The 18,607-nt window shown below is 49.2% G+C and overlaps 6 protein-coding genes across 6 annotated transcripts, besides 1 other annotated feature; 4 read left to right on the forward strand and 2 right to left on the reverse strand.

Moving 5' to 3' along the window:
• Nucleotides 1-1,056: 1,056 nt before the first annotated feature.
• Nucleotides 1,057-2,711, forward strand: An16g08940 (uncharacterized protein; the record flags this gene model as incomplete). Its single annotated transcript, XM_001398155.3, has 3 exons — nt 1,057-1,363; nt 1,452-1,508; nt 1,573-2,711. 3 exons carry the CDS (start codon nt 1,057-1,059, stop codon nt 2,709-2,711), a joined length of 1,503 nt encoding a protein of 500 aa, XP_001398192.3.
• Nucleotides 2,712-3,309: 598 nt separating this feature from the next.
• Nucleotides 3,310-5,583, forward strand: An16g08950 (uncharacterized protein; the record flags this gene model as incomplete). Its single annotated transcript, XM_001398156.1, has 1 exon — nt 3,310-5,583. One exon carries the CDS (start codon nt 3,310-3,312, stop codon nt 5,581-5,583), a length of 2,274 nt encoding a protein of 757 aa, XP_001398193.1.
• Nucleotides 5,584-6,143: 560 nt separating this feature from the next.
• On the forward strand, nt 6,144-9,895 carry An16g08960 (hypothetical protein; the record flags this gene model as incomplete). Its single annotated transcript, XM_059745365.1, has 14 exons — nt 6,144-6,183; nt 6,371-6,464; nt 6,522-6,596; nt 7,229-7,380; nt 7,462-7,611; nt 7,721-7,897; nt 7,991-8,075; nt 8,148-8,266; nt 8,377-8,461; nt 8,582-8,698; nt 8,811-8,918; nt 9,003-9,093; nt 9,302-9,511; nt 9,593-9,895. 14 exons carry the CDS (start codon nt 6,144-6,146, stop codon nt 9,893-9,895), a joined length of 1,806 nt encoding a protein of 601 aa, XP_059604932.1.
• Nucleotides 9,896-11,253: 1,358 nt separating this feature from the next.
• Nucleotides 11,254-11,692: a mobile genetic element (Remark: Vader is flanked by 44 bp inverted repeats (IR).;~Title: transposon Vader - Aspergillus niger).
• Nucleotides 11,693-13,927: 2,235 nt separating this feature from the next.
• Nucleotides 13,928-16,736, forward strand: An16g08980 (uncharacterized protein; the record flags this gene model as incomplete). Its single annotated transcript, XM_001398158.1, has 3 exons — nt 13,928-14,181; nt 14,268-14,458; nt 14,557-16,736. 3 exons carry the CDS (start codon nt 13,928-13,930, stop codon nt 16,734-16,736), a joined length of 2,625 nt encoding a protein of 874 aa, XP_001398195.1.
• A 509-nt stretch (nt 16,737-17,245) lies between these two features.
• Nucleotides 17,246-17,950, reverse strand: An16g08990 (hypothetical protein; the record flags this gene model as incomplete). The annotated part of the gene is made up of 4 exons (XM_059745366.1): nt 17,246-17,380; nt 17,525-17,573; nt 17,673-17,749; nt 17,867-17,950. 4 exons carry the CDS (start codon nt 17,948-17,950, stop codon nt 17,246-17,248), a joined length of 345 nt encoding a protein of 114 aa, XP_059604933.1.
• A 278-nt stretch (nt 17,951-18,228) lies between these two features.
• On the reverse strand, nt 18,229-18,568 carry An16g09000 (hypothetical protein; the record flags this gene model as incomplete). Its single annotated transcript, XM_059745367.1, has 2 exons — nt 18,229-18,357; nt 18,458-18,568. The coding sequence occupies 2 exons, from the start codon at nt 18,566-18,568 to the stop codon at nt 18,229-18,231; spliced, it is 240 nt and encodes a 79-aa protein (XP_059604934.1).
• Between the last annotated feature and the right edge of the window lie 39 nt (nt 18,569-18,607).

Here is an 18,607-nt window from a genome sequence, read left to right on the forward strand (position 1 = left end):
CTGGTAATAGAATATGACAGCCGTCTATGGATAATGGCATGTATGTGGAACATCAAAAGAAAAGTCCGGTTGCAGCTCCGGCCCCTGGGGCTCGACTGAACCTAAATTGTGCCGGTGATACGCAGGTCCTATGTATGCGCCTTATAGAAGAGCCAGGTTCCCTGGCAGGAAAAGAGCACCGCTCACTGGAAGCTGAAAATTTTTGCAACGAGGTAAAGTTTGGTTGGCAAATCAAGGAAGTCGGATAAGAAGGGGGGTTCCATACAATTCGACCAAGACTGACCCTGGAACCACATCAGTTGGACGAACGTCTGTCAGGTGGCGCCCGCTGCTCTCTTAGCAGGCACTACTAAGACTTGTTGTACCTTACTTTCCACTCCCACCCACTCAATCTCTCTCTGCCTGCAAGAAAATGACTATCATCTGGTTCCGAGAACCAGTCAACCTGCTTTTTCACTGTCCCCACTTCTCCACCGTCGCCTTTTTTATTGCCGGTCCCTTTCTTTCTTCTTCCCGGCTTCCCGCTCGCTCTCTCGCTCTCTCCTCTGCGTTTCTTCCTTCAACAAGCCGAGACACTTGGCCGCCGATCTTGTGAATTCTCCAGTCTCTGCTCCTTCTGCTACTGTGTCACCTTCCCCCTTTCTTGACCCAGAGCGAAAGCATTCAGTGGTATCGTTAGATCGAGAACTGACTCGATACAAGTTTATCGGCAATTGTGGTGTTCTTTTGCGCTCGGCACTTTCCATTTTCGATCTGCACTGTCAAACCAGACGCAAACAAGGACACTTCAAGAGGAGGGCCATTAGCAAGGGTTTTGTTGTTTTGCGGAGGGCTTGCCGTAAGAGACTTAGTTTTCTGTACAGAAGATGGTATTAACACTGCAGCAAAGACCAACCGCCTCGGACCATAAGTTTCCCACTGTTCAGCTCTTCCTTCTATGTATGCAGATCCGTTGCCCTTTGCTGCGTTTGCTTTGCTAACGCCTGTTCCTGGGTAGCAATATGCCGCGTCGCAGAGCCAATCGCCTTGACTTCCATCTTCCCATACTCATGGGTAATGGTCAGGGACTTCCATGTGGCTGATACCAACAGCGCTTCTTTCTATGCGGGAATCCTCGTCTCCGCTTTCTCCCTCTGTGAAGCCCTCACCGGTATGTTTTGGGGCGGGCTTTCAGACCGTGTCGGCCGCAAACCCGTTCTCATCTCCGGCTGTTTTGGCACGATGCTATCCCTCCTCATCGTGGGATTCGCCTCTAATTTCTGGGTTGCCCTCTTTGGACGGGCCCTGGGTGGAATATTGAATGGGAATATTGGTGTGATTCAGACCATGGTCGGTGAGTTGGTCAAGAATCCGGAGCATGAACGTAAGAATATTCTCGTATCCCCTGTTTGTGGTGGTACTTGTGGTGGTACTCGTTAGTTGGAGCTGCTGCTGACTGTGCGCGCCTATAGCTCGAGCTTACGCTGTGATGCCTTTCGTGTGGTCAATTGGTACGATTATCGGGCCAGGTAAGTGCGATGGTAATCTGAAGGTACAAATGGAAACGGGTGTTAATGGCTTCATCCGCTGCAGCGATTGGAGGGTTGCTTGCAAAGCCTGCTGAAGGTTTCCCCTCCTTGTTCTCCATGAATGGCCTATTTGGCAAATTCCCTTACCTTCTGCCTAATCTCGTCTGCTCCGGATTACTTCTCTGCAGCATTATCTCCAGCTGGATCTTGCTCGAGGAGACGCATCCTGATATGCAACCATGCAGAATGCCAGATGACCTGGATCATCCGTCCGTGGAGCGTCCTCTTCTTGCAACTGCAGGAGCTACCGCCAATGCAGGCGCAGATTTACGTGCAGAGTCCTACGGTACTTTCAACCAAGTCCATCTCCATGAGGATGAAGACTGGACGGTGTACGCCGATGGTTCAAAGCCCGAATCCACTTCGCAGAAACCGACTATTTTCACGTGGCGAGTGACCATGCTTATTATTGCCTTGGCAATCTTCACTTACCATTCGATGACATATGACCATCTGTTGCCCATCTTCTTGCAGGATAAGAATGCCAGCAGCATCTCCGCGTTGTCAAATTCAGCTTTTCGTTTTCCAGGTGGAGTCGGTCTCTCAACTCGGACCGTTGGATTGATCATGTCAAGTGATGGCATAATTGCACTTGTCATCCAGAGCCTTATCTTCCCTTTCCTGGCTCAGCGCTTGGGTGTCTGGAGGCTCTTCGTTGTCGTCACCATTCTTCATCCGCTGGCCTATTTCATCGTACCCTTCCTCATCTTCCTTCCTAGCCAACATGTGATCTTCGGCATCTACACCTGCTTGGTTGTCCGCAACATTCTCTCGATTATCGATTACCCCGTCCTTCTCATTCTCATCAAACAAGCCAGTCCCTCCGATTCCGTTCTCGGAAAGATCAATGGACTCGCGGCCTCGGCCGGCGCCTTCTCACGCACGATGGCGCCACCAATTGCAGGCTTCTTGTACAGTACGGGCTCCAAGATCGATTTCACGGCCCTGGCCTGGTGGGGAAGCACTTTTGTCGCAGTCATCGGCGCGGTGCAGCTCTTTTTCATCGAACAGAAGAAACATGCCTCTATTACAGTTCAACCAGCTGCACATTGCCACTATGCGTCACATACCACGCCAGTCAAAGATGAGACGGTCCATATCATCGTGACAGATGTCGATAGTGATGGGACTGGCCATGTCTAGGAGAACTACTGCCTGAGCGCAACAGTGGGACAAATTCATGAGACTTGTTTGCCTGAGAGTTCTGCGTTCTAGTCTGGCATACTATGATACCACGATATTGCTTTTATCGAAAATGTTTATGATTTGCTGTGCTGCATTCTAGCGCTTACAGGGTATCAAGGTGTCGATCACTGTATATAGATAGGATAATACCAAAATTTCATATACTACTTAACAATTTGATCATATCTGAATATGCCTTTGGCATTTGTGTACCGACTGTCGATGATGCAAACAAAGGCGGTGGGACAAGGTTGGCTCCCCCGTCGCAGGGCGGTGAGGAATCCAGAGTTTTGCCAATCACAGCCGCCTCACTAACGTGACGCTAGTCCCCACTAGGGTTAGTTTTGTTTACCGCGACATCCTGGCAACGGCCCGAAAATAATCATCATAATAAACGCCGCCTCGAACCCCATCACAAACTCCGCATTATTGTCCCTCCACACGGGCTCTGGGACTGCTTCATAACCTTCCCCATCGATTGGTGTCAGGACGCTTGTCCACACTATCGAGATCTTCAATTTCGTCTCCCTCAAGAGTGATCCCACCCACTGTCATCATGACTACCCCCTTATCCTCCTTGACACCCTCGCGCCAGAACTCCCGAGCCTTCTCGCCGAGCTATGGCAAACCTGCGTTCGCTGTAGAGGAGGACGATATGGATGCGCCCGAGGATCCCTTATCAAGCCCCTTCAAAGTGTCGACAGAAGTCCAGGAAGATCCCATCCCTGAGCACGAATTCTACGAATCGCACGACGATCAGGGAATGGATAATGAGGACGTTGAATCGGTGATGCCAGCACCTAGCTCGCCGTTCCAATTTAATGCAAGAGAAGAGACTGTGGACTTTCAGAGACTGCGGGCCCTTAATCGGCAGGTGTCTCCGGGGGGGTTCGGGGACCACTCCATGACGCCTAGAAAGCGCTCCTACGAACAAGTCCCTGACGATACGGATGGAGATGTGACCCCCAATGATAGATACAAGAAGGGGACTGGTCCGAGGGGCACTCCTGATATCAATGTCTACGCTGATGAGGACGCTGGATTCATTGCTGATCACAACCTGGTAGAAGATGCTGGCCAGGAAGTTGTGAATAGCATGGTGGAGGAGAAGAACAATGAAGGCATGAGCACTGTCCTCCATGAGGATGATAAAGATAGCGCCCAAGAAATGGATGGGAACCTTGACCTGCAGGAAGCAGACGACGCGATGACTGATGACTCTAACGAATCTATGGATGAAACACGCCTCAGCACTTTCTCCGCCATTCCAGATATGACCACTTTTGCGCAACTTCGAAATGATTCGCCTTACAAGACATCGCGGCCTCATCTGAGTGACGCGGAACTGGCCAGCCCTTCCCCCGCAAGGAAGTCTCCTCGACGAAGCATTCTCAATAACATGGGAAGCTCTCTTGCATCCCCTCTACCACGGAAGCGAGAATCAAGAAGCATCCATGATACCCCTAATTTGCTTGATTTGACCGATCAGCCGAATATTTACCCCCGTCAACGTTACAGTGTACAAAACGAGCGCTACTCTCCTTCCCGCCGGTCTCCCTTGAGGACTGCCAGAGATTCCGTGAGATCACCTGCGAAGGCTTCCCTTTTGGATTTCGACATTCCTTCTGTGCCTACTCCTCGGTCAATTCCAACGGTCACCCCTCGGGAGCTTGAGACTCTGAAATCCGGCTTCCTCTCCGAGATCTCTTCCCTCAAGGCGACTCTCAGCGGAAAGGAGGCGGAGGTTGCCAGCCTCAAACAGGCAGTTGCAGATGCGGAACGTCGTGTGGGGGAAGCTCTGGAAGAGGTCCGTAACGAAGTTGCGCGCAAGGAAACCCTGGAATTCGAGCAAGCTGAGTGGGAACGAAGGGGCCAAGAAATGGAAGCAATCCTTAGAGAAGTGAGAGCGGAAATTGTTGAGGGAGAACAAGAGAAGGAACGATTGGCACGGAAATTGGATGAGGCAGAGAAGTCTAGAGAGCAGTTAGAGGGCAGAGTAGTCGAACTGGAGAGCCAGTTGGCTTCGGCTCTCCAGTCTGCCTCCGCTGGCAACGCAGCACCTGAGAATACGTCTCGCACCAAGACATCCGAGGAGACCGCCAAGGAAGTGCAGGACGCCGTGGAAAAGGTTGCACGTGAGCTTCATACGCTTTACAAGAGCAAGCACGAAACCAAGGTTGCTGCATTGAAGAAGAGTTACGAAGCTCGCTGGGAAAAGCGCGTGCGTGAAGCCGAGAATAAGCTGACAGCCGCCAACGAAGAGAATGAGCGATTGAAGATAGAGCGAGATGCCGCCATGTCAGAGCCCCCACGAGTCGACCCCAGTTTATTGTCACACGAGCGGGAGGAGCACGAAGCAGAGAAGCGTGTGCTGGAGGCACAGATCAACGGCTTACAACAGGAAATGACGGCACTGAAAGAAGACAACGAACGCCTGCACGCGGAGCTGAAGCAGGAGCGAGCAGAGAAAGGCGAGTTGGTGGCAGCCGTGGATGAATGGTTGGCAATCCAGCAGGACCAGCCCCCAGCACAGGGCGACCCCCAGCCTTTGACCACCAGAGAGCTTGAGTCGCCAGAGCCAGTGCTTGTTGCCCCGGAACCACCCACTGGGAGTTTCCAAAGAAGCGTAAGCCATGGCAGCACCTCGAGTGGCATTCGTCCTCCAAGTACCACCTCGAGCAATGGTGAAAAGAGAATCCCTAAAATCGGAGCAATGGGCAACAGACATGCTCGAGGCAACAGCGGCAGCAAGTCCGGAATTGCGGTTCCCACACCCGGACGAAGTGGTATCATGGGATCCATTGAACGAATGGGCCGTGGCGGTGCTTAAAGACTGCACTCTCTTTTCGCATTTGACGATAATGTTTTATTTTTTTTTTCTCTTCCTTTCTTTTGATCCCTTTCTTTTGAGTCCTTCTTTGTGGATTTTTGTTTCTTCCCCGATATTTGCTGGATTGTTTGCTTATTGTATACTGGTATGGCTGTTTGCTGGGCACATATTATTTCTCGTTGAGATATCCCCGAGACGGCGTTTTTGGCCGAGTGCCATGGAACCCACGGACTGGTTTGATCAATGAATGACGGATTTATCGATGTAACGTGTTTATGCTTTTATGATAGCTCTTCAAATTCTTATTACAGTACGCTCTTGAAGTAATTGTCGGCACCTGCATCATCCAACGGTGGCCTTCATGTGGACTCTACAGCTGGCCGGGCTTTAGAACTTTGTTTCAAAAGGGATTAATTAGGCCTAGATTATATTTGTATTCTATAAAATACTGTAGAGTTATCTTTAACCTCTCAAAACTACTTTCAAGACCGCCTCCCTTCCAGAATACCCCAAAGACCATTTTCAAGACTACTCCTGAGACTACTATCAAGGGACCTCCTATGGCCATTTCTGGGGGCATTCTAGGCGCTACTACTGGAAGTGACACACTAAAGTAAAATAGTAAAGTACTACAGCAACAGAAAATCTTATTGCTACTCAGACAAGTCTCTTGTACAAGTCACAAGATAGGGCTAAATCTGCATAGATTAAGCAGATTCTGTTTGATTACACGTAGAGTCCCAAAAGCAATCGCTTCAGAAAAACAAAGTACTATAGAGATCTACAGCTCTAAATACCATATCTCGGGGCGATTGCTGTACTGTTCATGTTGAAGCTGAGAGACATCTAGGCCCTCAGCTTGGACTAAGTAGTGTTCTGGGGTAGATGACTCTTATTATCAAACTGTAATCATTATCAGGGTCCTTGCTTGAGCACAGGGCTTCTAGGGGTGACACTGCCCGAGATGCTAGGGAAGAGAAGTGGCACAATAATATTGGAAACTCTGGGAAATTGTTAGGACACAAAAGGGAGATATTGAAGGATCACCTCTATAACCATACTTAATATATACTGTTACCTTCCTCTTCTCTAGAATTGAGTGTGCGTCTGGTAAGATTCTTTTTCCAACATAGTCTGTGGTGACTATGAGAATCATGTCGTCTACCCTACTTTATGCATAGACATCTGATAAAAGGGACAATCATTAGATCCTATCTTTATAAGCGTTACTACCTAAAGTGGTTGTTACAACACCAGACGATCACGTAAGTACCTTTATCTTACTGCGTCTAGTCTTCAAAAGCCTTGTCTCCGCTTACAAGAAGTCATTAGCAGAAATATGAGGACTACTAGGCAAATGTTAGTACTTGGACGTGCTCATGTTAAGAGGAGGGGTTGAATTCCCCAGGATCATCGATGCTGCTACTAAGTACTAGTAGTTTGAATTGCCACGTTAGTTACTCTATACTACGCCAAGCGTTGGAAATATATATCTCAACTCGGTTATAGAATTAGTGAGTAGTATTTATCAGCTAGTTATCAAAACAGTATACGAGAAGGCTGCCAAAAATTTCAAAGTATGTATAGTACACCATTCCCCAAGGACGAAAATATATCGGGGAGATAGTAGTATTCTTCTCATCAGCTACAACTTGGATCCTGCTATCATCTGGCGGGGTTACCCCGCGATCTGCACTGCATCCATCAGATTTGACAGACCAACACAGAAGGCCCGCAGTCCATCGAGCTTCATAGGACATCAACGTCTTTTTCCAGTCATGCGGGAATTTCCGCGCAGTCAATGAGTCAAATCCTGCAACGATCTCCCAAGGAATCAAATAATTCATACCCTCATAGCCGGGGCTAGATTAGTAGCAGGAAGGGCATGCGACAGCTCCTTTTTCTCCATCTGTCAGGCCCACCTTGTGCAGCGCGAGTCTTCTGACACGGACCTCTCTCGGACTCGCCTAAACCTTGTTAGCCATGCACGGTATGACTTCATTTCCGTCGTGGTGATTTCTTTATTCCGTCTGTGAGTTTACCCAGCCTTCTCTCTCCCCTCGTCTCTCCTCTCCCGTCCATCGGGTTACCGCTGGTGGCTTGCAGCAGACATGAAAGAACGTGGGGGGGCGTGCAGGCTGGGCTATGGCTCTCGGATTGCCATTGTCCGAGCTCAAGCTTGCTCGGCAAGATGTCCGAGTGCGTACATTAGAAAAACCAACTGCGGGAGTCGTGTATCTGCCCCCCCTTACTCAAGTTCAAAGGGTGGACTGGAATACTCCGTACAGGTTTTATAAAATGAGTCATGGGATTGGTATGTAGTTATATCCCTCAGTCGTAAACTACTAACTAACAGGGATCGCTTATCGAGTCATCCTCCCTTGAATAGGTATGATTACCGAATTAGGCAAGACGCTCCTAGGGGGCCCCGGATCTGGGGTTATCCGCTGGATGGCAAGTAGTGGGAAGCATGCCACTGTGGCTGAGTATAGGTTCTCTATCTGCGTTTCCATGGTGGGAAGAGAATTATTCACTTTCTATAGGATATAAGGCAAATCGTGCAGGCGTTGGACCTTCATAATCCACCAGTTACGTACAGGATGTCCAACCAAACTAGTAGCAGGCAAGGATGGAGGGGCGTATGATATCATAGGTAAGGGGAAAAGGGAATGCGAGGGATCAGGTTCCTGTCTATCCATCTATCTAGTATCAAAGAAAGCATCTAGTTATGAGAGGTTGCGGGAGAAGTCAGCTCCCCGGCCTCCCCGGGTTAGTTCTGAAAGATAGTAGCAGCACGGAGCAGTCCGAGAGAAGAAAAGGGGGGGTGTGAAACTGGGGCAAAGGCGGGAATGTTGGCTGGAGAAACTGGAGCTGGAAGGTTCGATCGCCCGCAATAGATGGACCAAGCGAAATTCGGCTCTGGGGTCGAAAATTGATCTAATCCCAATTTCTTGCCCCTTACTATTAATGGCAGCTGATGATACGTAACTTGCCCCAGACAACCAAAAGAGCTAAGGCTACCCGACTTTCAAGTAAAACGACCGGCACCGTCGCAGGCTCCATTCCTCCGTCCCGGGAAAAACGAGAATCCAGAGCCCAGAGTCCAACTGGAACAGTCTTTCCCCGATCGGGAGCAACTCCACGTTTTTGTGTCCAACTCGGGGAGCATTACGCGATTTATGATTGGCGGCCAATCGTCCTCCAGCCGACTGTTAGTCAGCCGTGAGCGTCCCCACATGGGAATCCGCTCGAGTGTCATTGATTGGCGTGGGGGAAATCCCTCGTGATAGTCGGAGATTAGCCAACACGGGCCAATCACCACCGCTTGTGCGTTGGTTCGTTTTTCCCCCACGAATTACTACTAGTAGTACTAAGTAAGTACTCACTTTGTACCCCCGTATTTTCATTCTTTGGTCCAGTCAATCAATCCCTAATTACGGCATGGAAATCTCGTTGATTTACCTTCTAGTAGTACTGCTTGCGAGGAAAGGTTGCATGCCTCCCCCAGGGGTAAGCACAAGATGTTCATGTGAAAATGGACAGACAACGCTAGCACATCTTAAAAAGGAAGGTCTTAGATAATTAAGTAGTAGTACTAGTTAGCTGTAGGTAGTGCTGTTGTCACTCTTTATCAGGAATTGAAACATGAATTGATTAACGCCAACGAGTTGATCCAATCACCTACAGGTAGGGCTTTTCCTACAGTAGTGGCATGCAGCATGTCTCGATGGCACACATTGACAGCAAGGAACCGCCCTTTCATGTCACCCTTCATTACGACACTGTACATGAAACAAACAGAGAAAGAGAAAGAGAGAGAGAGGGAGAGCTATCTGTTCTATCCACCCTAGAGGAATCGAAAGGCCCTAAGCTCATCATAGGTGCCTGGTTCTACCCCAGTGCGCCATCCTTTCACTCTACTTGTGGGGTACCGAGCTCTTTCCTCCGATTCTCGCAGCTCCCCGACCTCTTCTCAAGCCACAAATAGCCTTTGGCAATACGTACACAGGTAGTCTGCTGGTCCCTCCATACTCCACTTGGGCGCCAGCTAGATAATACTAACCCGCCTGGGGAGCGAGCTCACAGGTCACCCGCTCAGATTCTGGGCCGTTACGGCTCGCTATTTCCGACAGAATTATTGGACAGCTCCAACAGAACATTCTTTGCTACCTTGCGAGAGGGTTCGTCTCCTCCGGTTGTCGGCACTATCAAGCGTGACATCGGACCCTCTATCACGTGGGTTGAGCTTGTTGTTGATACATTTTGGGGAAATCACATTGCAGGGATAATAATTCACGCATGGAATGGGTGATGATTAATATTATTCATCCGTAAAGCCTAGTGGCCAGGTCTAGAGCAAGGTGTGCTTTGCGCTCCGTTGCTGCTCCTTGGATTTGACTGACAGCTCGCATGCACAGTGTGTGTAGCAGCATCATCACCATCATCAAGAAATTGGGGCCGATCCACCCGCGCGATATTTTGCCCTAGTCTGTGACCAGCACCAATTTACGACCCATTCAAAGCCAGCTGCATCCAGAAGTAAACGTCAATTTACTCCTGTTTATGATGACGTTTACCTACTATTTTGATACTATGCATCTCGTGATTGTATTCTTCAAAGAATAATGCCTTTCCATGCCTAAATTAAGGAGGAACACAGTAAAGATCTAAATGACTTCTCCGGAGAGTAGGTCTCGATGCGGCGGGCGAGCCGAATCCAAGGACTCCCGCTTTTCTCCAGTTCCTAGTTTTAGTGGGGTCTCCCAGCCAGTGACCGCATTTATTGATTTCTGTCTAAATAATCAAAACCCCCGAACGAACTAACCGTAGGATACCGTTCCCAACTCCCAGTGTCGTCCCAGGTTTGGTCCGGCCCAACGATTCGCCCCTCCATCGGCATGCGGGATCGGCTGCGATCCTACATTGGGCAGCTGGCGGGCGGGCCTGCCCTGCTTCTATCCCTCATCCTGCATAGCGCCTGGCAACTGGGCTTAGTCTCTGCCGGGTCTGGATGCTGTAGGCCAGCGACAACCACCTGGCTCATTATTAATTCTTGATGCATTGGCAACGATACCTTGTTAGTTGGCTTCCTTTCCCCAAAAAGGCCCCTTCTGTACTACAATGTAACTTACTTACGTTTTTCGTCTGGGGTAAAGGATATGTGTATGATCGTCATAAGTCCACTCTTTCTCTCCACCAACTTCAAGACTTAGTATTCTGCCTCCTGCTTCGAGACCGCATGACATATGCACCGTCCGCACTGGATGGGTCATCGGAATACCGAGTGCAAACAAGCTGCAGGCTGCACTATTTCCAAGTTATCCTATCTAATAGACAATGTTGATGTGACTATCACTAACTTTCCTATCACACGTAGAGGGTTTCTCAGCCCAATCCAACCCAGGAGACAACACTCCGTCAAGGTAATGAATGTGTGAGCGAAGAGGACAACCGTGTGCATGTGTGTACTCTTATCATAACGATCATCGAGGTAGGCTCCGATAGCGCAAGGGAAACCCACCCTAGTCCGAGATCATCATGCGCCGCACAGTATATGCACAAAGCAGTGGCAGATAACTAGAGAGCATACGGGATAATCTAAACGGAGCGCTTACGGGCCTCGGCTCCGTGGTATCTGGCTGACTGACCCATACTCGGCTGTTTAGCATAACGTAATCAACGGTCGAACGGGCCACACGGTCAGGCGGGCCATCCTGAAATCCCATATAAAAGATGTCTTTTTGATTCTATTATATATCAACCAGTACTACTTCTATGAAGCTCTAACTTTGTAGATAGTTTATATATATAAGAATAAGTATTCCATGAATTTTTCAGATTTTTAGAATTTTTACTTTGATAATGAAACCAGATTCTTATATAATATATATAAATACAGATATTGTAATATGATAAGTCCATAAGTAAAAGTATATTCATTTTTAGAAGGTATATAGATATTATTTATATTATTTAAAATCTATATAGAAGAAATCTAATTCTTCTAGACCTGGATGGTAGAGATATATTATGTTTAAAAAGATATCTTTTGTATAGTATTACCAGATGGCCCGCCTGACCGTGTGGCCCGTCCGACCGTTGATTACGTTAAGGGAGATCGTGATGTGTACTCCGTACCGCAGGGGCCGATCCCCGATCATAAACACACAGTATAACATGCACTTTGCAATACGGTTCCAGTGGAACGGGGGGGGCAAATATAATAATCTTGATAGAGAGAGAGGGAGGGGCGGAGGGAGGGAGCCGAATGATTTACATTTTTGGTAATAATCGCTATTTTCGAGCCAACCTGATTGACTGACGTAAAAGGGGGCAATGGAAGGGAAGCCGACGGAAGCAGACCCGAGTTTCTGAGACGCCGTGCTGTGCAAGCAAAAGAAGTCACAAGGGCCGGAGTCTTTTCCGACATCGAATATGACGCATCCTCCCTTTGTGTGTGCGTGTGTTAAAAACTAACTGACTCCGGAAAAGTCACCACCTACTCCGTATACCGCCCCGTGGCTGCATTTCCCTGCACGGAAGAGTAGCGCCATGACAGTTTAGAGGACATCCAAGGGTCAGAAATAGTCGCGAGGAATATTCTACCAAATAAAACTTCCCACTGTAAACACTCGAAGAGGAATGGTTTCCATGAGTCTTGTGTCTTGTCTCATGGGGATAGCACGTTTAGTTGAACCAATGGAAGGGTCTTGAATTTGCTCCCGGTCCCCTCCGGTGGTGGCCAAGCTGCCGATGACTGGTTGTGGCGGACAGGGCCAGTAACGTGACCGGGCCGATGGAGCACCCCACCCCCTTCTCAATCGGTATGGAAAACTGCCATCGTGTTTCTTCTGGGTCCGTTGCTACTTAGTAGTGGGGAAGGGAAGGAAGAGAGGGAGGGGGGACGGGCTAAGAGGACGGAAAATACGGAGTAAGGGGACGGGAGTTGGTTCACTTGACTGGTTTGGGTAGACTAGACTACACAGTAGACAACGGATACATACAGAGTACACTGAGAAAGAAACCGGCTGTGGAACGGAAGCTGAGGAACTGGGTGGAAACCACTAAAGACTTAGTAAGTACTTCACTAAACCTGTTTCGGGGGAAGGAGGAGGGGGTCCTGCGTTTTGTAGTGGACCTGAACAAACAGTCATGAATTTCTGAATGGTCGTTGAAGTCTCCAGTGGGGGTGTTTTGTACAGTAAGCAATGCGCAACGACTGGCTCAAAAAGAATATCCGTAATCTGATTGTGTCTTTTTCATTATTACTTTTTTATTTCCTTCCCCCACCACTTTGACTGGAACCCGCTTTTTCTCCTTCCCAAGCCTCCAACCGCTCCCAAAGGGGACTAGTCGATGCGGTCTGAGGTAAATACAGACCCGCACTAGCGCCGGCCTTCTTTTCTAGCCAGCGTGACTAGTGCCTATAGTCTAGTCCACGATAGGTAGCAGAGTCTTTTTCACTACTCAACTAAAATCCCCCGGCGCGGTTTGACGACGACGACCGCCGATGATGATGATGATGATGGTGATGATGATTAACCCAGGTCAGGTCCTCTTTTTTTTTTTTTTTCCTTTCCTTTCCCCTAGTCTCAAAGTCTACTACGGAGCACACCGTCAGCCAGTGGGTTTCCACTTTCTAGGCGGAATTCCACGGTTCTGGTCTGGGGGAGGCGACCATGGCGAGTGGATCTGGGGCTCATCATCCCCAACGCCAACGCCTCCTGACTGACTGGATTTTTGACTGACGGTTGGAAAAGGCACTTGCGACATTTGCTGCTGCTACTAACACTAGTTCAATCGTACTTAAACATTCTCCTCCCCGGCCCTAGGTCTTGCCTCGATTTTCGTCCCTTTGGACGAAAAGATTGGAACGTGGTCCTGTGATTCCTTTTTTTCTTCCTTCTCTCTCCCTTCCGGCGGAAAGTGATTCTCTAACCTAAATTCCTGTATGGATTTATTTTAAAATAATTTAAAAAAGAAGAAAAACAGAAAAAAGGAACATAAAAAAAAAAGGGAAACCTCTCCACTCTTGTTACTTTCACCTCCGTTGGGTCACGTTCTGGATTTCCTTTTCCTACTACACACACACACCTCTTCCTCCACCTTTCTCTTGTTAACTCCTACTACTTGCTACTTACTACTACTACCTTCGCCATCTTTGTCCTATTACCTATAATCCTCTTTGTCTACCAAGAAAGTCGCATTGATTATTCTACTCTGATCATCGCTATACTTCTCCACGCCGTTTCTCTCCCAATTCCTCTTCCACCATCGATACGAAAACAAAAAAGGCTGGCCTACTCACGGATGATCTGGTTCAACTGAATTTACGCTTTGCATAATGACTAACACTGCTGTATCAACAACTTCCCCCACCCCTCAATCCACCGTGGAAACCGAGGCCAAATCCAAGAGGAAAGCCTCCACTGCCGGTCTGCCCGCCAATGCCCGTCCTGTAAAACGGAGGGCGTCCAAGGCGTGCTGTTGCTGCCGGGCTCGCAAAGTGCGGTGTGATGTGGTCGAAAATGGTTCACCCTGCACCAATTGCCGCTTGGACCAAGTAGAGTGCATTGTCACTGAGAGCAAGAGGAGAAAGTTCGTCCACGTCGAATACATATCTTCCGTTTTCCCTCCGCAGAAGTGCCGGCTAACCACGAGCGCGCCTTGTTGCCACTGTTCAGGAAATCACGTGTTGAGGTCGAGAATGCAAATCCTCACCAGCTGTCTCAATCACCTGCAGAAATCCCCGATGACGGGGCAAGTCTGTTCAGGCGACTTAGCGAGTGCCATGGCCTTTCCGATATGGCCCCAGCTTCTCCCTCGCAGCGCTCTGTAGATTTGGATCAGGGGCAGCATATGCCACATCTTTTATGTTCGTATTCCACCCTTGATTAGTCTCGGAGATTGTGGCACAATGATCCATCTCCACTGTATCCATGTCCGATAAGATGCTGATGCGCACTTGTGCAGATCAAAGCCAAGCGAACAGGATTGGCTCCGGGGATCGCTTTCGAAGAAGAATGGCCCCGAATCCCGCTGTTCCAGCTACGCTTCCTTTGCACCATGTGACTTCGCAGATTCAACAGCTGCTGGATCCTTCCTTCGCCAATGCCAGGTCAGGCGGTGTGGTCTTGCCAGATTACATCCGCGGATTGCCGCCACGTCTGCAGAAAGAGGATATCGACTACTTGTCTATGAAGGGAGCCCTGACTGTCCCCGACGTGGGACTACGCAACGAATTGCTGAAAAGTTACATTCACTACGTCCACACTTATATGCCCCTCCTTGACCTGGAAGACTTCCTGCAGACGATCGTTCAAAATGATGGCATCCGCCGTATGAGCCTATTGTTATTTCAAGCCGTCATGTTTGCCGGCACAGCTTTTATCGACTTGAAGCATCTCCACGCTGCCGGTTACCCCACCAGAAAGGCAGCTCGGAAAGCTTTCTTTCAGCGTGCACGACTTCTCTACGATTTCGACTACGAGGTTGACCGAATCTCTCTCGTCCAATCCTTACTTCTAATGACCTACTGGTATGAGACACCTGATGACCAGAAGGATACCTGGCATTGGATGGGTGTGAGCTTGTCCCTCGCACATACCATTGGTCTGCATCGGGACCCCGGCAACTCCCGGATGGATGTCCGGCGCCAACGGATGTGGAAACGGATCTGGTGGAGCACATATACGCGGGATCGTCTGATCGCCTTGGGAATGAGACGTCCCATGCGCGTGAAAGACGATGACTGTGATGTTCCGATGTTGACTCTGGATGATTTCGAGTTCCATCCTTTCTCGCCGGAAATTGTGAGCATGGTAGGCAACTCGGAGATACTTCAGAGTGTGAGCCATCAGAGAGAGCTTGCCCTGATGTTCATCGAAAAGGCCAAACTTTGTCTCTGTGTCAGCCATGTCCTGTCAGCCCAATATTCGGTTCTGAGCCACAAATTTGGTGGAACGATGGAGACGACCATGATGTTGGTACCCAAGAAATCAGCAGCGGAGACCTTCGAGGTTCGTCGTTGTGATCAGGAGCTGGAAGACTGGCTGGCCCACCTTCCGACAGAGATACGCTACGCCCCCGCAGCGCCCTCCAAGTTGAATGAGGCGCAGGAAGTCCTTCACTCTCATCGTGCACTCCTGAAGATGGTCTACTTGACCACGTCCAGCGCTCTCCATCGCCCTCAAGTTCTACCTGCGATCCCATTCCCTTCGATGGACGCTGAACTACAAGAAATTTCCAGGAATAAGGTGCGGTTTGCTGCGATCGAAATCACAAATATTGCTCAGGATCTACACAGCCTAGACCTGACCCGTTATTTCCCTACGACCGGTGTTACGGTCCTCCTTCCCGCCGTGATTATTCATCTCCTCGATATCAAGTCAAGTGACCACAACGTCCGGATGACCAGCCTTCACCGGTTCTACCAGTGCATGCGCATATTACAACGTCTGAGAGAAATATATGCATCAGCAGACTTCGCGACATCGTTTTTGGAGGCTGCCATTCGCAAGGCCGGAATTCAGCTTACAGTAGCGCCGCAAGATGTGCAGGCACGGACGAACAACATTGTTGACACCTCAGCACGCGTCAACACTTTGACGCCACCCCCCGACTCTCTTGCGCAGAAGATCCCTGACCTGACGTACCCGAAATCTGATGGCGCAAGACGTGCCAGTCAACTTCCCAAGGAAAGCGGTCCTGAGTTCGCATCAACGCCTCCACCCTCCGACGGTAGCGAGAATGGGAGCACCAGCAACATCAACCCCAGCTATCACCAGGATGCCTTTACCATCCCCAACTTCGATTCGGAGCTGAGCATCAGTGAACTCATGGATCTGGCGAATGATGCGGAAGTGACCCAGAACGACTTTGATGCCTTGATAAACTTTGACGATGCCGGTGCGGATTTCCTTGCTCCCGATGATGGTTTAAACACTGGGAATGGTAATGGGAAGAACTATGGCTTCGGCTTGGGTACCATGAACAACCTTTCCGACATCATGGGTTTCGATGCTGAGAAACAAGGCGTTGATTTGACCGGCTTGGGAGACGGACAGCTTGCCGACGATCGCGCGGCGGCATTACGGAACGACATGAACACTTTCGCAGCCGACCTCGATGCGGAAGTCGGCCTGAGTCTTTAAGCGACTTGGAAACACCTTTGCGACATCGTCCAATATTTGTGCCAGTGACTTGAAATTCGTTTGCTTTCTGCATTGCCCTTGGCGATCATGTTTGGCCATTTGTTGAAATAGGCCCCTTTTAACAACATTTGGGTGCATCAAAGGGAAATGGGCGCTTGGCGTTCACGGGCTTTTATATACCAGGTTTGGAAACCTTTAAACCTTGGATCGTTTGATGCTTGTTTCTTATGTACTTCATGTGCCTGTTTTCCCCTTCTGCACGGGGCGATTGTTCCCATTATATATGTACATACAAAGTCGAAAAGTACGACACGAGAAAATGAATGACCTAACGCATACTACTCGGGTTGTGGTATAATTGGCCCCGTCAGAGAGCTGTGATGGTGTTTGTTTATTGAACTAACTCTATATGACGAGCGAACAGCCAATTGTCATAAGGGGGCATGTAGATCGATGAATCGAAGAGGATCTCGACTTCTTGTAGACCAACCACCCTTGCCTGGCATTCTTCAAGTGTGTCTGTGCTGCTGCTGCTTGATCACCCTTGCAGTGAACTCCACCCATTGACCGCTTGGGAGGGATCTTCTCGTCGCTGTTACTTCTGTCGGCATCTCTTCAGTCAATACTGATCGGTTCATTGTGCTCTCTTTACATATTAAAATTGGGTAGTGCTCTCAGAGGGTCCTCTGCTGGGTTGAAGCAACGGACATCTACAGATGGGATCAAACAAGGGTGGCACTTCTCGGGTTTTTGTTGGAAGGAAATTGTGAAACAAACCGTCCTCATACCTTCATAATCGGTCCCCATGCAACATCTTGAGTGGGTACGAACGTACGCCTGAAAACCGTCTGGGCAATCAGTCTTTGCTAGTTTGCTGTCCCAGTGGGGAATCAAAGATGTGCTCAAGAAGTGATTGAGGGGAGGTCCCGTGCATACCAGTCCCGATTAGGCAGGTGGTTTGGGTCAGGCACTTCCTGTCTGTTTGTTTGTCTCTCCCTCCATCCACTTTCTCCCTCCATCTTCTTCGCCTCCCATTTATCTTTCTTTCATTGGTGTCAACGATGGTCTGCACATCTTCTCCTGTTTTGTGTCTTTTCTTGGCCTTATTCCCCCGCACCGGGCAGTCGAACCATCCTGTTTAATCCCGGGCCCTGCATCATCTTACTCACAGCCACAGCGTCTGCCATTGTGCAACCAACAAATAGCTCTCCCATGTTATCCAATACCTGCCGCCAAGGAAATTGGGCCACCAATACCACATTGACTGAGTCACAATCCTTTCCTAATAGCCTTTTGATTCCGGGCCCAAATTCGCTCAGTCAACCGTTGCAGTGCCAATCAACCACGGATGATTGGGTTCAGGTCCTGGAGGCACGGAGTCGGACCAAGACACTAAGGTACAGCACTAGCGAGACAATGTGTTATCGCTATTATTGGCAAAATGGCCGCGGGATCTCTTATGCAGGGTTCGGCTCCATCCTCCCCCCTCTTCCTATCCAGTCAATCCGCCTCGGTTATTGAAGGAGATCCTGAGCTGTTTAACTGACGCCTCACCGATCAGGCCGGAAATGGTGGCGGGATACAACATCGTTTCCACACAATAGTGCTTGTCTCCTGCGATCTGCATGGCATGCTAATCTCCGCCAGCATGTATCTTCTATCCACTGGATATGAATTTTCCTCCCCTCACACCATGTGGGCCTGGGGGTTTTCCCTCAAACTTTGTCGCTCATGTAACGATGTATATAAAGCCCTGAGGATGGCATCCCCCACCCATCGGTCTTTTGCTGACCGTTCTCCTTGAAGAAATTCTCGAGTGGCTTGTGGTGCATGTATAGATTTAATCTTCGAGGGTTATTAACTAGGTATAG

Source organism: Aspergillus niger (genome assembly GCF_000002855.4).
Source record: "Aspergillus niger supercontig An16".
Lineage (NCBI taxonomy): Eukaryota > Fungi > Ascomycota > Eurotiomycetes > Eurotiales > Aspergillaceae > Aspergillus > Aspergillus niger.